General features: G+C 43.4%; 2 protein-coding genes across 2 annotated transcripts in view; both read left to right on the top strand.

Annotated features, from left to right (window-relative positions):
• The window catches only part of LOC148108326 (KRAB domain-containing protein 5-like), a 52506-nt gene extending 51040 nt beyond the window's left edge, over positions 1-1466 (top strand). Inside the window, exon 5 of the mRNA XM_087871146.1 lies at positions 1242-1466. Within this exon, the coding sequence (XP_087727272.1) occupies positions 1242-1312 (71 nt within the window). The 3' untranslated portion in view covers positions 1313-1466. The remainder of the gene's footprint in view (positions 1-1241) is intronic.
• A 1443-nt stretch (positions 1467-2909) lies between these two features.
• Positions 2910-16431, top strand: part of LOC123787014 (uncharacterized) — a 62006-nt gene continuing 48484 nt past the window's right edge. The window contains 3 exon segments of the mRNA XM_087871150.1: positions 2910-2981; positions 6705-6831; positions 7321-7416. Coding sequence (XP_087727276.1) covers positions 2967-2981; positions 6705-6831; positions 7321-7416 — 238 coding nt within the window. The 5' untranslated portion in view covers positions 2910-2966.

Raw genomic sequence — 16431 nt, 5'->3', positions numbered from 1 at the left:
CCCCCGTCTCCTTAGGACAGCAGTCAGAAAGCAGGAACCCAATGTCCCAAGCAATAGATACCTTTCCTGCACAGAGAGGTAAAGAGGGGGCGCCTGGGTGGCTCAGTGGTTAAGCGCGTCTGCCTTCGGGCCAGGTTGTGATCCCAGAGTCCTGGGATCCAGTCCCACATCAGGCTCCTCCGCTGGGAGCCTGCTTCTTCCTCTCCCACTCCCCTGCTGTGTTCCTTCTCTCACTGGCTGTCTCTCTCTCTGTCAAATAAATAAATAAAAAGTAAATAAAAAAAACAAAAGAGAGGTAAAGAGCGATTCTTACCTCCAGGCATAGAGGAAGGGGAGCTGAGAAGTCCGCATGAACAAACCTTGTGACTTTTCACTACTTTACTGTGACTGCCCAGATTCCGCTCAGAATTCCATACTATTCCAAGGCCCAAAGAGGTTTTCCTCATTTTGCCAAATCCTCACAGATGTATTTTCTCTTTTTCTAAAAAGCATAAAAACAATGTGCATTAGTTATTTCTCCGGGGACCCTTTCATGATGGGTTGTGGATGCAATTACAAACTAGGATTTCTTAGTCAATCTGAATGTTAGTCCAGGTAAAATAATCTTGAATATTAAAGGAAAATTATTCCTCTAGCCACATTTTTCCATAAAGTCCTAAATAACACAAGTGCACAATCAGACATCTCAAGAATGCTTTCCGGATGGTTGTACTCAGCAATCCCACAACAGTTTGTTACTGAAAAACCCAAGTTTGGCTGCCAGTCGCATGAAAAGCCAAGACACAGGCATGAGTTTTGATTGGAAAGAAATAGGAGGTGTATTCAGGAGGCCGGCCACTTGGGAAGAAGTTGGAGTCTTGTCCAAAAACCAGCTCTAAAGTTTCTGCCCGGCCCAACGATTTTTAAAGGACCTCGACGTCAGTTAATCAGTACAAAGGGGGGCACTGGAATCTGTACCACTATTTGAGAGCAGACTCCCGGCGGCTCCCTGTAGACATGAAGGAGGTGCTGGGCAGGGTAGATGGTGCCCAGGGCGAGCTTGTGCAGGACAGTTCAGTTGCTCTCTCCTTTCTCCTGTGCATATGCTTCCCCTTTCTGAAATGCTAAATGCCCAACCCCTTCTTAAGTCACAGTGGCATGTAAGCATCAGTCACCTGTCTTTGAGCCTCATGTCTCTGAGTCTCCCCTAAGTAAGACATCACTTTCTTTTTCCCTTGTGAATCTGTCTTATGTACACTTAGATATTAAACTGGCCAAGGAATTGAGAATGGAGGAAGATAAATGTGTTCCTCTTCTTCACATTCTGCTGTGAAAACCTGACATCCGTGCTTCGGAGCCAAAATAGAACGTGAAGCCGGAGCTGGGGATCAAGAGGAACAACAGGTTAATTACTTCGCCAGCAAGAGAGGCTGCAGGAGGTCAGGGCCTTCAAAACTGCAAGCCCCCCAGAGGCAGGGCTGGGGTATTTGTCAGGAAATCCTTACAAGATCTAGCCGGTTCCACCAGGAATAGTGTCTGTGCCGCCAGCTGTGTCCATCACCTTTTCAGGGTGGACCCGGTGCTGGAAAGGAAAGGCTAAGAAGGGGAGAGAGGAGGGTTGGAGAGGAGAGGGAAAAGGATCCCTAGTTTAATATCAAGGCTTGCTGATGCTGTAATGTGGCCATTTTGATTTTTGATCACGTTTATGTGTTTACGTGGTTTCAGTTCAGTCTCCAGGACAGCTGTAGGAAGACCGCTTCATTTTTTGCAAAGAGAAACGACCCTGTATTTTCTAGAATGGGAAAGATAAAGAAAAAGGTTCACACCAAATTTCAGGGAGCATGTTGAGGAATTAGAATGCTCATGTATTGCTGATGGGAGTGAATAATGTACTTTCCCTTTGGAAAAGACTGTGGCAGTTAGTTATGAAAGTAACCATTTACCTACTGTCGGAGCACATGTTGTCACCCCAACATATGTCTCGTTAGGATAAGGATTCTTATTGGCTGGTATTTTAAAGAAAGAGCAGACAGGGGGGCCTGGGTGCAGCAGTCTGTTAAGCACTTGTCTTTGGCTCAGTCATGGTCCTGGGATCAAACCCCGTGGTGGGTTCCATGCTCAGTGGGGAGTCTGCTTCTCCCTCTCTCTGCTACTCTCCCTCTCTCTCTCTCTCTTGGTCTCGCTCTCTCTCTCAAATAAATAAGTGAAATCTTTAGGAAAAGAAGAAGAAAAAGAAACAGCCGACCAAGAAAGCGCTCTGAAACCTGGCTGGGTACTTTTGTAGCAGACATTTGCATCTCTAAGGGAAACTCCATTTGTAAGGTTGGCTCCCTCTGTGTAGCAGAAAGAGGGAGAAAGAGACCGTGATCCATGAACAAGGCATGGATTAAATCGGAATAACAACCACAGCCTTGATTACTCCTTTTTGCCTGGTCATCTCCCCAAATGCTTCCCAATAGGGTCACGTGGGGAGTTTCAAGAAGTGATCAAAGCCCAGGTTCCCCACCCCAGAGTCTGTAAATCTGTGAGGGGGGAAGCAACTGTGTGATGTTTTCATTAAATGCTCCAGGGGATTCTAGGTGAAGCCAGGGTTAAGCAGGCTTAACCAGAGGGCAGGCTTGGCTCAAGGAGAAGTAACACGGGCGCTGACACGGGAATCTGGAAACGTCAGGTCCATGCAGCACACGTTTCTTCTTTCTGCTCTAGCAGAAGTTGTGTGTCTGTGGTGGGGGAGGCCCTCTGAACCAGAGAAGGAAAAACTCCCAAGATTGGTCTCCAAGGAAGAATTCATTGTTTCTGAATAGCTCCTGACACAAAGGGCTAGGAAAGTGGGCCTTTTTGTGCATTTGAAAGTCCTGCCTGCAGGCAAGACGTTTATGGGTGGAGACACCCTGTTGGGGGCTTTAAAGGCATTTTCTCCTGCTGCAGCTGCGGTTTCTCCTGGAATCCTTCTGAGCAAGAAGTCCGGAGGACGAGGTGAAGAAGAAATGGCCAGTTCTCAGGTAAGCCTGGCGTGCGAGTTCCAAAGCCCTATCGTCTTTTTCTTGAGAAATTCCTTACATTTAGAAATTGTTAATATTGATTTTTTTCTAGTTCTGATGTTTCTGCTCTATGTTTACACCCAGTTTTTAAAACTTTTCAGACATGATACTCAAATTCGATCTTTAGAACCCTTCTCCCCTATCAGCCAGAGCCTTCTATCCCTTCTCTCCAACCGGGCTTAGAGTTGGCCATCAACGGTTGTCACTTTGAATGAAAGACCTGCCTGCCAGTATTGCAAATAGTCCCTTGGTGACAGATCCTTGGGAAGGTGTTGAGTTAAAGATTCCTATTGCTGAAGGGGTCTGGTTCTGGGATATCAGTGATGGAAAATGGTCTTATTTAGGCCCCATCTGGAAGCCTTATAAGCTCTGTGTAGACCAGTTAAGAAAATGCACAGATAAACACTGAATATGATACGATATCCAGAATCACTTGGAATATTCTCTGAAAAAAGAGGGGTTCATATCCTTTAGAATGTATCTAAAATATACTAGGTATTACCAGACCGGGAAAGCATACGTGATTGAAGTTTGTATAAATCGACTGTATTCTCATAGTTTAATTGACATGCTGGTTTACTGTTTAGGGGTACAAGAATGTGGTCCCTAAATGGTGAGTCTCTTGAGCAGATGGGTATTTTTGGTGATGAGCAGGCGTGGGCCACTGGCAGGGGAAGTGAGAGAATTCAGCTGAGGCTGAACAAAGGAGCCAGAAGCTCACTGAATGCACAGCAAGGGATGGGGGTGGGGAAGGACACCAGAGAGGCCTTGTGCTTGGAGGTAGTGGGCGGGGCCTGGTTTTAAAGGGGAAGATGAGGCAGTCTGGGAACAGATGGAATCTTCCCTTTTAGGGAACCAAACCTGGTTGTAAGTAGCCCATTGGTGAGTTAGGACCTATGTCTCTTTGGGGGTGGGTCGCTCCTGGGCCTGTCTGCATTCAGGCAGATAGTCACCGGCCCCTCCCCCATTCCAGCACTCAAGCCAGTTTGCCTGAAAGGAGGCTTCTAGAAAGAACACCATGGTGCCGGGTTCTTGTGTGGTGTAGCAGAATGAGTATCAGGCACAAAAGGGGAAAGTGATAGTTTATCACGTGAAGGTGAGAACAGAAAGCAAGCTTTCTAGAGTGAGCGGGGTCCCGAATGGTTGCCACCCAGCGCCTTTATGGTTGGTCTTTTATAGAAAACTGACCAGGGACCTTCAGTCTCCTTGACGTCACCACTGATAGCAGCATGATTACTTCTCCTTTGAGTATGTCATCTCTGGTGTTTAAAACAAACGAGGAGGTGTGGTCACATTCGCTTAGCTCTTATTTTCTTTATGTCCCTCTTTCCTGGGATTTTTGGTGACCCTGGTCACCTAGCCCCGTAGCTGTCCACCCCTCCCTAGTCCCACCTGTCCCTTACTCAGCACCCAGCAACAGGTCCTTCAATGTGCCTAGGGGCCGATGATCAACGTTCCATTGCAGCTGATATTAACTTCTTTTAATGGCTTGAGTCTCTGCCAGATAGCTCCCCCTGTAAGGCTCAAACTGTCCTTACTTCCTAAGGGTCTTGGACGGATTTACTGGGTGATGTGCAGAAACCATCCCATTTCACCTGGAAGCTTCTTTCTTCTGATTTTGCCTTTGCTTGTAGTTTCTGATCAGGAGAACAAAGCAAAAGAAATGTAGAGAAAAAGGAAATGTCCTTGCAACTTGCAGCCCACAGATAAATACTTGGCACATGGAAAGTATGACTTTCCTCAAGGAATTCACAAGTGCCTTAGTGTTAATGCTTTGCTGGAGGCAAAAGCAACCTTAGCTTGACCATAGCCAGACCTCCAGGATCATCTTGAACATAGGAAAATCCCCTCAGAGACTTCTGTTATCGCTACCCCTACATGAAGAGTTTATAGTCAGTACCTTCTCACAGTCACACTGCAGCTCTTCTGCCAACGGGTCCTGTCCCTGAGGTTTAATGAGAACGGATTTCTTTCATGAAAAATGTCTTCGGCCCGTACATGAGTTTCCACTGCACAAATGAAGACTCTGACCTTCCTGTAGTTGGTAGTATTGTCTCCTGGGCCTGGGGGATCTAAGTCAGTCATTCCGCCATCCTGTGAGTTTTTACTTTATTCCACACTCAAGTGGTAGACCTTCTCTTCATTTAAAAAAAAGAAGAGTAGTTTATTTATTTATTGTAGCGAGTGAGAGAACTAGTGTGTTTGTGTGAGAGGTGGAGAGGTGATCCCCTAGAGCCAGAGGGGGAGGGAGAGAAGTTCATGCCGACTCTGTGCTGAGTGGATCCCTGGACCCCGAGACCATGACCTGAGCCAAAATCAAGAGTTGGACACCTGAGCCATTGCGTCATCCAGGCGCCCTATTTCCTTCAGTGAATTTTCAGATGAGGAAAACAAGAATTCTATAATTAACGTGTTTGAGTGTCTTAAATCCTGAATTATATCACAGATGATGATTGACACAAAAGCATCAATGAAATGCTGTGTTGTGGGATCCTTGAGCATGTTGGTCAAGAACGAATTTTTGAGATGTGTTACGGTGCCCGAGAGTCGGTTTATTGAGTAGCTCGGGGACAGGAGCTGTGGGCAGAAAGAGCTGCACGTTGACTGCGTGAAGCGGGTGGTTTTATGCTTAGTGTTCAAGGCGGGGTGGGGGGGTGGGGGGGTGGGGGGTAGGTGCACAGAGTATAAGATCAGAAAGGTTTCTTTGAATTTGTGCTTCTTACTTTGGCCTGATCTGTTCGATGCTATCTCTCTGTTCGATGTTATTATCGGTGAAATGTACAGGCAGTTAAGAGACCGTAAGGTAACAAGTAGCATGTATTTGACTCTTAGCAGAGCTATGCCGTCGGTGGGTCAGCCTTCTGAGTTAAAGGTGAACATTTTTCTGCCTCTATCCTTCTTCATACCAGACTCCTAAATAATAGCTGTTTTATGTGTATCATTCTCTGTGTTTGTGTTGATATCATGTGAATTAAATTCCAGAAGCAGCATCATCCACAAAGTAATTTATAAGTGTGATGTCATTGAAAATGGTTCTTGAGTTACTCATCATGACAATTTTCCACTCTATCACGTTTCATGTGTATAACTACTTCCTACATGTGTGGATGGGTGCATGAAATATAAATGGTTAGATTGATTTTGTGTAGATAACTTCTTGTTTCCATCATTGTTCTCACGTTTGACACCTGCTGTGAACATTTGGCATAGAGTCCTCTCTGAATATCCACCTGCATGTCCTTTTCAGTGAACTCTAGGATCATAGCCTGAGTTCAAACCTGATGTCTTTGCACATTCAGTAAATGAGGTTTGTGCTTCTCCGTGGGTGGAGAATATTAGCCTTATATTGAGATAAAGGTAACTTGATAACTCCATGGGTTACATCTGGGTCCCTCTCCCTCAAACTGGGCCAGCCCAAGCACTTCCCATGGGCGGTCATTACATTTCATTGGATAGTTTCTGTTTTCCCGCAGGAGACTCTGCCCACGGGGTGTTCTGGCTGAAGTAAAGGATAAGGTGGACAGAAGAAGTGAAGTAAAATGTGGGATCTAATTTGGGGGATACAGTGGTAAGCAGTGAAGGTCAGATGTTGGGGTCTAGCTGGTGACACTAACTCCGTCTTGATCTTAGGGACCATTATGAATTCTCTCAATGGCCACTTGGTGACGGTGGTATTTCTTGCAGGGAGTGCTGACATTCGGGGACGTGGCCATAGAATTCTCCCAGGAGGAGTGGCGATGCCTGAGCCACACGCAGCGGGAACTGTACAGGGACGTGATGCTGGAGAACTACGGACACCTCCTGTTCTTGGGTGAGGATGACTCCTTCCAGATTTCCCAAGCCACACTCGGGGTTTCATTCTTCCTTTGAAGACTGTCTCTTGGATGATTCCTCTTTGCACAAGTGGAATTCAGGTCACTGCCCTAAGGGACTAAAGTAAGGATTTGTAGATGGGGACAAAAATCTTCTTGATGTTTCCTTTTCAGCTTTAGCTTCTGCTTCCTTAGGGTCACATCATTTCGGTAGAATAGCGGTAGTTCTGAACCTGGTGTGGTGTGGAGCGGTACTGCCTGCATTTAAACTCCAATTTTTATGCCGCCTTATTGTCTCGGTAGGACTTGGAAGTGCTAGTTAGGAAGTGAGTGTTTGAAACTCCTGCATGTTCTCTAGGGGCTGTTGGTGAACAGTGTTGGGGAAATCATCTTCTAGAATTCTACAATGTCCTCTCTTCCCTACTGAGCCCAGTAGTGGCTCGCAAGAATCCACAGCCATACTTATATTCCCTTTCTCTATTAAACAGGTGTCATTGTGTCCAAGCCTGATTTGGTCTCCCTTTTGGAGCAGAGGAAGGAACCGTGGGATGAGAAGAGGAACAAGACAGCAGGCTTTGATCCAGGTAGGTGGGAATGAATGAAGCTGATGACAGAGGACATCCAAGTCTGAAGGAGGAGGAAGATAGAGCTTAAAATGCGGTTCCAGTAGCTCTGCTGGAATGAAAATCGGTTGGAGAAGCCCAGGTGTATTGCCCCGTCCTTCACAGAGGGACATCTTTTCACAGTATTGTCATGCTTTCATATTCTCGAAGGGTTCTGCTTCAGCTCCAGTGATGGTTCGTCACAGCCACAGTGAGGGTTCCGGGGTATGGGAGGGCCTCCATAATTGGAGAGCTTTTCCATTGCTTTGAGGTCCTTAGGGAAATCTCCCTATTCCTGAGAGCGTCTGCACTAAGCCTCTTCTAAGTTCCGTTTTGCCTCTTGGGAGAAAGTGTGCAGAGTTGTGTGGGGCATACTGGGGATTGGGGCGGGAATCCCCGCAGCACTGGAGGCAGACATCACATGTTTTCTGGTTCATGCTTGGAGGCTTCAGTCTTAATCGTACACAATGGAGACTCAGTAATGTCATCAGGTAACTTCAAAGCACTTCCCGAATAGGAGAAAATAAAATACTTTATTTCACTTCAGATGTTCATTTTCCCTTGTATTAACGTAAACAAGAGGTTTCCACTCCTTACGTTCCATTCCTCAGTGGTGAAATAATGTAATGTCTCTATTTGTTCCCTAGACTTCCTACATACAGTAATGTTATTCGGGATTTACAACTTTTGGAACCTGCAGCCTATAGTAAAGTCTCATTCCTTAGCTTCTTAATAAGTGCATCATTTTCTAATTTTGTTTCGTATAATAAGTTCCTGTGAGGTTGTCTTATGTTTTCACTTTCTTATTAGTTGTCTGTGAGACTCAGCTCTTATTTCTTAGATCAAAAGTTCTGATGTGACATGGGCTAGTGCTTTATTTTTATTTATTTTTATTTCTTAAGATTTTATTTATTTATTTGACAGAGAGAGACAGCCAGCGAGAGAGGGAACACAAGCAGGGGGAGTGGAAGGGGAAGAAACAGGCTCACAGTGGAGCAGGGAGCCTGATGCGGGGCTTCATCCCAGTACCCTGGGATCACACCCTGAGCCTAAGGCAGACGCCTAATGACTGAGCCACCCAGGCGACCCGGGCATGTGCTGTGTAAGAAGTGATGTGGATAGTAAAATTCCCCTAGTGACACAAATGTTCTGTTCCTAAATGGAATTTTACTTCGGGAATAATTAATCATAAGGTTTTTTTACTATTTTCCTCGAAATATATCTGGATTTACTCCCCAGTATTTATTTTTTATGAAATGATTGTCAGCCTATTTTATAACTGTGACGGTGTTTGTTTAGAAAGGGAAGGTTTTTGCTTTCTTGCTTCGTTCTGAAGAATGGGTTATGCCCTTTAATTCTGTGTAAGACGAGGAATATATGAGTAAAAGAATACATTTTTTGATGTCACTTAAGTCCTTATTCATAATATTTTTCATTACAGCTTTTCATGGTTGATTTTATTTATTTATTTATTTATTTGACAGATAGAGACAGCCAGCCAGAGAGGGAACACAAGCAGGGGGAGTGGGAGAGAAAGAAGCAGGCTCATAGCGGAGGAGCCTGATGTGGGGCTCGATCCCATAACTCCAGGATCACGCCCTGAGCCGAAGGCAGACGCTTAACCGCTGTGCCACCCAGGCGCCCCTTCATGGTTGATTTTAATGAATATTCCTTCCAGTTTACTCTCAGCGAACATATACCAAAATTGAAAATGCCTGTTTTTCGTCGATACACAGAGTTTAAAATTACAGCTCTATAGAAGGTTTCCTTTTAAATAATTCATATATTGCATTATGTGGCATTTTTTCAGTTAATGTTTGGCTTGTTCTCATTTGGAATTCCTAAATAACGGGCTTCCTGTTGTATGGGACTTTCCTCAACATCAGTTAGTTGTGTGTTTTGGTTTTTGTTTTTTTTACTGATATATTTCGTTAGACGATGACAGTTTTCAGCACTGTACACTTTTGAACAATGTGAGTGTGACTTAAATGTGAATGAGGTTTATGCCGTTTGCCAGGAACATTATGTATGTGTCTATGAAATATCACCCCTACAGAGTGTGTAACTCATCTTGTGTATTTCTGGTGGTGGTGAATGTTCTAGCATATCTAGGTGAGTTATAATACTCGCAATAACTTCAACATCTATTGTTGAATTTATATTCTCTTGGCATGAGAAGCACTTTTGGTGAATCAAAAGCAAATTTACGATTTTTCTACATCTGTATGTTTTGTAGGTCCTATATTTTATCTTAATTCTGGTGATACACCCATGATATACTTTGACACCCTTCTCATTCACTTTCGTGTCTTCTGTCTGTATTTTCATTCTGGTTGCCTTAGAGATTCCTTAAAACATTATAAAGGTATAACAAAGCATTTTCAAACTGCTGTTGTCAATTTTATAGGCAACTTTTCTCCTTCATCCTCTCCATCCCTGAACCTGCTGGATATTACCACTATCACAAGTTGTATTTTTTATGTGGTGTAGTTTCTTATGCAGATTTCTGCATTTTATGCTTTTGTTTAAGACAATTCTGTAGCAGAAATACAAGTGATTGTGCTACCTCATTACAGCACTGCAGGTTTCTAGAATTGTGTACATACTGACATGAGCAGGAGTTTTATGTTGTCCTGTGGTTTCAGTTACCCTTTAGAATGCTTGGTTTTCAACCAGAAAGACTCCCTTTCACATTTCTTGTAGGACAGGTTTACTAGTAAATTGAAGGGTCTTTTCCTAGGCATTGTTTTTATTTCTACATTCATGGAAAACAGGTATATTATGCCAGGTAGATGACTCTTGGTGTAGACTGTTGAATCTTTCTGTACTCAAATACTCGATCCCATTCCCTTCTTCCTATAGGGTCTGTTGAGAACTGCAGTAATCATCTTACAGGGGCTCTCCTGCAGAAGAGGAGTTGCTCTTGTCAGGCTTTTTCAAAATTCTCTTTTTGCCTATGATTTTTTTTTTTAAGGTTTTTTTCTTGTTTATATGTTGGAGAGAGAGAGCGAGAGAGTGCATCTGAGACACAAGCAGGGGGAGTGGTGAGCAGGGAGCGCTATGTGGGGCTTGATCCCAGGCTCCTGGGATTATGACATGAGCTGAAGGTGACAGCGAACCGACTGAGCCACCCAGGTCCCCTCACCTCTGATTGTTGATAGATTATTTATAATGAGTCCCTGTGTTCATGTCTTGACATTGATCCTACTGTGAATTCCTGAGATTGTTGAATTGGTCTTTCCTTTGCACATAAGTGTGAAGTAGAAGCCTTTAGTTCTTCCTGTCAACTCTCTGCCCCGTTTCACTCTCCTCTCCTTATGGGGTCCCCTTAATGTACATATCGGTCCACTTACGTGTCTCCTGAGTCCCCGGACTGTCCTTTCCCCCATTTTTCCTTGGTCTTCTTAGTAGACAGTTTAAAAGGGTTTTTAGCTTGTTTGATTCTTTCTTCTGCTTGAGCAAGTCTGTGGGTGACCCATTGGTATATTTTTAAATTCAGTGATTGTATTCTTCAGCTCCCCATTCCTGGGTGGTTGGTTGATATACTTTGTCTCTTTGGGTTACATTTTGGTCGTGCCCAGTTTGCTGGTACCATCTAGTTCCCTATCTGTTGTCTCCTCCTGTCTCCATGCACAGCTTTATGATGCTTACATCATTGTCATGCAATGCAGAGTTCTTCATTGATTGAGGGTCCCTTTGTGGGATTTAATTTGTTCTTGTGGTTGAACACATTTTTCTATATCTTTTGTAGTCTTGTGATCTTTTGTTGACATTTCGGGATTAAAAAAGAAAAGGAGCCTCTGGGCCCAGGTTTCTGGACTTGCTCTGTTTTAAAGCACACAGATCATAGTAATTATGTTGCGTGTCACACATATTCTGGGTATTTGTCGTGTCAAGATTCTTGTAATTTCCCAGGTACGAAAGTGCAGTTACTTTACAGCCCGTGATACCTTCCTCTGTTTCCCTTCAGCTCTATTATCTGTCTCTGTCTGAACAAATACTCCGTTCCAGAGGGCGCGCTCCTTCCCTCTTCTTTCCATGTCATTCGTGACAGAAGTGCCGTCCGTTCCTCAGGCAGCTGCGGAGAGGTCAGATCATTGAACACACAGGTCACTCACGTGTAGGAGTTTTCTCACAGTGTGGCCATGGAGTGTCAGGGAGGGTGAGCAGCTGCTATGGGAAAGTGTCAAAGCCTTTCCTTGTCTCTTTGATGTGGCTCTTCTGCATTGGTACTTGCTGGGTGTGTTGTGTTCTCCCAGCTGGCTTCTGGAGAACTCTAAAACTTAAATTGGTCTATTTTTTCTCCGTGGAAGAGCAAAGGCCAAGTGCTTCCAGTTCCTCATTTGCTGATGTCCTAGGGTAGGTATTAATGGGGCACGTTAGCACTTTAATGTATACGCATGTGAGCATAGTGAGTGGAATAACTTATTTTGATTCTTAGTTGTGTGTTTCCATAATACTCTAGGCCTGTTAGCAAAGACAGGCAAAGAAGATTGTGATATGGAAGGTACAGAAGCTGTGGCCCTGAGCCCTGAGTATCTCTAGTTACGAATGACTGGGAATGTGTTAAGAAGAGGGGAAGGACAGGACGGGTGTTATGTCAGATCAAACCAAACTTGGGACAGTTACCCATAATGAAATCGCTCCTATTGGAAGAGCTCAAGGGTAAAAAGATTCTGGGGAGGCGTTGGGGGAGAATCCCCTCCTAAGTCAGTTATATTTGCAGAAAAATGTCTTTGAACCCAAGGACCCACACCAATTTTTATAGGTTCATATTCTCTAAAAGAGCATTTGTAAATTCTAGAAACCCCCGCTAGTCCATGTTGAAAATGATCACTGAAACCATTTTAAATGTAAGTTTGGATCAGTCATGCACAGGAACATCTCTGAAAGTGAGACATCGATAAAGGAAGATAAGGATTCTAAATGGCATTGATTTGAGAAATCCTTGTCAGAAGATTCATTATTCTTGGGGCGCCTGGGTGGCACAGCGGTTAAGCGTCTGCCTTCGGCTCAGGGCGTGATCCCGGCGTTACGGGATCGAGCCCCACATCAGGCTCCTCTGCTATGAGCCTGCTTCCTCCTCTCCCACTCCCCCTGCTTGTGTTCCCTCTCTCGCTAGCTGTCTCTATCTCTGTCGAATAAATAAATAAAAAATCTTTAAAAAAAAAAAAAAAAAAGAAGATTCATTATTCTTCAACGAACACATCATCTGTCCTTTTCCAATGTCTCTGATTTTGATAAACATGGGGAGTTCTTTATGGAATCATCTATGGTCAATAGTTATGCAGTATACATAACGTGGAGCATTTTTTTTAATGTGTTGCACTGGGAGTCCTCTCTAAGGGCCCTTCTAGCTTCCAGAATTACTGAGGCATTTAGAATGGAGACAGACGTATTAATGAAATGAGTCTCTGAAAAGCATGAATGAAGGGTCCAAGTGTAATAAGCCTCAGGGAACTCAGGTTCCAGAGAACTAGTATATCATAGTAACTTAGTAATGCGTGGGGGAATGTCTTCGATGCAAGCTCGAGTCTTAGCGTACACACTGTCATGGTATCCTCACTGGGGAGAAGACGTCTAAATGCAGTAACCCTGGCAAACATCTGGACTCGTCTTCACAACTCGGTCAACAGCAGAGATTTCATATTGGAAAGAAATCTTACAATGTAAACAATGTGGCAAAGCCTTTGATTATCACTCAAAACTTATCAACTAAGGTAGTACATAGTGGTGAGAAGGCTGAGGAATGTAAAAACAGAAAAAAATGCGACAAAGCCTTTAGCAGAACTAGACCGTTCTAAACATGACAGAGAGTGCAGCGTGACAGAAACCCTACAAAATGTCGAAAATGTGGCAAAGCCATTATTTCATACTCAGAACTCTTCAACATGAGATAATACACCTGTGGAGATGCTGTACACATGTCAAGAAGGTTGGCCATGTCTTCCCATGAACACATTCTTCCTCAGCTTCAGTGAAAGCCTACTGGATAGAAATGCCTGAAATGTGATGATTGATGACAATCCTATATTTTTAACATATACTTCAAAAAAATGTCTTCGTGAAGGATAAAAATATTACAGATATGAGCAGTTGCAAACTGTGTAATGGAATGCAAGTTCTATAATATCAGCTATTCACAGCAGGAAGCAGTAAGTCCATCTCATTTTGCAGACATGATCTCAATTAGGATATTTATTATGGAGAAAATTCTAAAGTTCAAACACTTAAATCAGTTACATTTTAGCTTTGGACGATGCAGACGTTAGGAGTGTCAACTCTTCCACAATTGACAATCTGGTTTTCCCTTTTGGGTCCCTAAAAGTAAAACCCACCTACTTTCTTGAAAATAGCCTGTTGTTGAGAGGAAGCCTTACCTAAAACATAAACAGTTAATATCCCACTCTTAGTATGTTGTCTGTGTTTGTATAAGTATTGTTATAGTGATGTAAGCTTCAGAAGAGTCAGTATTAAGGAAATCACAGTGAACAGAAAATATTTTTACAGTACTGCATAGTATGTATCCACACACACGTAAAAAAAAAAAAGTATGTATAAGTGGACCCAGGCGGTTCAACCCCATGTTCTTCATTTGTCAGCTGCATTTGTTAATATGCCTAAAGGATCGAGGGAGGATGGATGTCTGGGAAGGGATAATAGTGTCTCTGTTTTTCTTTTGACCCTATTTGAGAAATTTTACTCTTCGGGAAAATACTATTTGACTCTTATCTCATGCTATGCCTTTATTACTTGTATGCCAGCAAAGTGATGTGATCCTTCTTGTCTCAGAGACACAAGGGTCTCTTGTATGATGGGGAATTCATTCCTCCATTTCGCGTAGAAGATGAAGGAGGCAGTGGTGTACGGTGTGTGAGGAAAGTCCACGTGGAGATGCCTTTGTGGTCGTCGTATAAGAGTGATAGAAATCAGGGTGGAGTAAGTCTTCAGGGAATGATTATTTACATTAAAGTAAGATAGAGAGTTGTGCCTGGTGGCTTAGTCAGTGAAGCATCCATGTCTTCATTTCGTCTGAGGTCACGATCTCAGGGTGTTGGGATGGAGCCCCATGTTGGGCTCGGGCTCAGTGGACTTTTGCTCCAGCTCCTCTGTCTCCCTCTTCACCGGCCCCGTCCTGCTATGCTCTCACAGGCTCTTTCTCTAATAAATTGTTAACATTTTTTTTTTTAAGATTTTATTTATTTATTTGACAGATGGAAAGAGAGTGAGAAAGAGGACGACTGGGGGAACAGTAGGCCGAGGATCCCCATTCGGGACTTGATCCCAGCCCCTAGGATCATGACCTGAGCTGAAGGTAGATACTTCACCAACTGAGCTACCCAGATATCCCATGGTTCCTGGTTTTTACCATTTTTAGAAATAGTCTCTTATACCAAGACCAAAGAAATACACTCCTTTCTGTTTTTCTAATAACATCATTAATTCTCTTATACTTTCTCTGAGAAATGTGTTAAACAACGTCTTCTGTGGTTTGTGTAGTGACTGAGGTTTTCTCTTGTTTAAGATTTTGTTTTTAAGTAATCTCTGTAATCAACAGGGGGATTAACCTTAAAAGTAAAGCTCAGGAATCACACAGAGTACCGACTAGCCATCCGTCTGCTCTGTGAATGATGATTCCCTTATTCCCACAGTGGAATGCTTTCTCAGGGCTTGGCAGTAGCAATAATGTAATTGTCATAGAGTGTAGCTGGAATCTTGGCAAACTGATGGCTGTCTTTACCATGATCTCTCTCCCTTTACTTCCCTGGGCTTAGGTTAAGTTCTACAGATTTTACTGCCAAACATGAGTATGGTCAACCCATCGGTCATTGTCTCCTAAGGAGTCCCACCAAGAGTGACGACTTTTGGGTGACGAGATTTCTGTCATGATTTTGGGTGTCGACTTCTTTGGTATCTTTACAGAGTGACCGGGGGTGTGTCCATTGTAGTGCAGTGTGGGACTTGGGTGTCTTCTAGACCATTAAGATTAGCCATATGTACGCTCCCTGGAAGGAGGTCAAGTCAAAGCTTCCACGTCCATGAGTTTCTCATTTTCCTCTGTATGTCACTGACGAATGAGCAGCAGAACATCCTGAAGGAAAACCTATTATGGATACTGCTGTGAATGTCAGAAGAAAATTATACATTTGGTGTATCGAGCATTCTTGTTATTCTTTGAAATCACGTTGTGAGCTCCTGATCTACACCCGCGGTTCCTTGATCTCCATCCAGTAGAGGCACAAGCAGTAGGTCAGGTCTATTCATGAGACAACATTTCCTCCCGATCTTCACCTCAGTTCAGAGCCACCCAAAGTACTTTTGTCAGTGTGACACTTCGGTTTCATTTGACTCAACCTCCTGCCTCCTTTATGTTGACGTGGGTGTAGTTTATATTCCCTGTTGATGGTTCCTGAACACCTCTGCCCTAATTCCTATGTGTTTCCCAATCCTCAGCCCTTTTACTGTAATGTGCTGTGATTCCCCTACATGCAGGGTTTACTCTTCCTGGGAAGAAATGTAAAATCCTCTCGTCGTTTCAGATGCATATAAAGTGTATGCTTTTGCTCAGTTGTTGCTTCACCCCTCTTCCTTCGAAAGCTTACAACAGAAATTGAAGGAAGATTCTTATTGGTGTTGGGATTTTGTTTTTTACTTGTTCAAATGCAAGAGGTATGGGGACCTTCACAAGTGACTGTTACAGCTCATGGGATTCTTGTCTATTGCATCCTGCGGATCATAGTCTTTAACAGTGTTTCATGATGTAGAGTGAATAGATTTTCTCCCAGATCTTGGGTCAGATTAAGGAGTATTTGACAAGGTGTTGTACACATGGGAAAATGAGGCAGGAGCCAACCAGCATCAACCTGAGTGATGGATATTGTTTTTTTTTTTTTGTTTTTTGTTTTTTGTTTTTTTATTAATAATGATTTTTTATTATATTATGTTAGTCACCATACAGTACATCCCCGGTTTTCGATGTAAGGCTCGATGATTCAT

The sequence above is a fragment of the Ursus americanus genome, chromosome 21 (genome assembly GCF_024610735.1).
Source record: "Ursus americanus isolate L20-20 chromosome 21, mUrsAme1.1.p, whole genome shotgun sequence".
In the NCBI taxonomy this organism is placed as follows: Eukaryota; Metazoa; Chordata; class Mammalia; order Carnivora; family Ursidae; genus Ursus; species Ursus americanus.
This window is presented reverse-complemented; position numbering and strand designations above follow the sequence as displayed.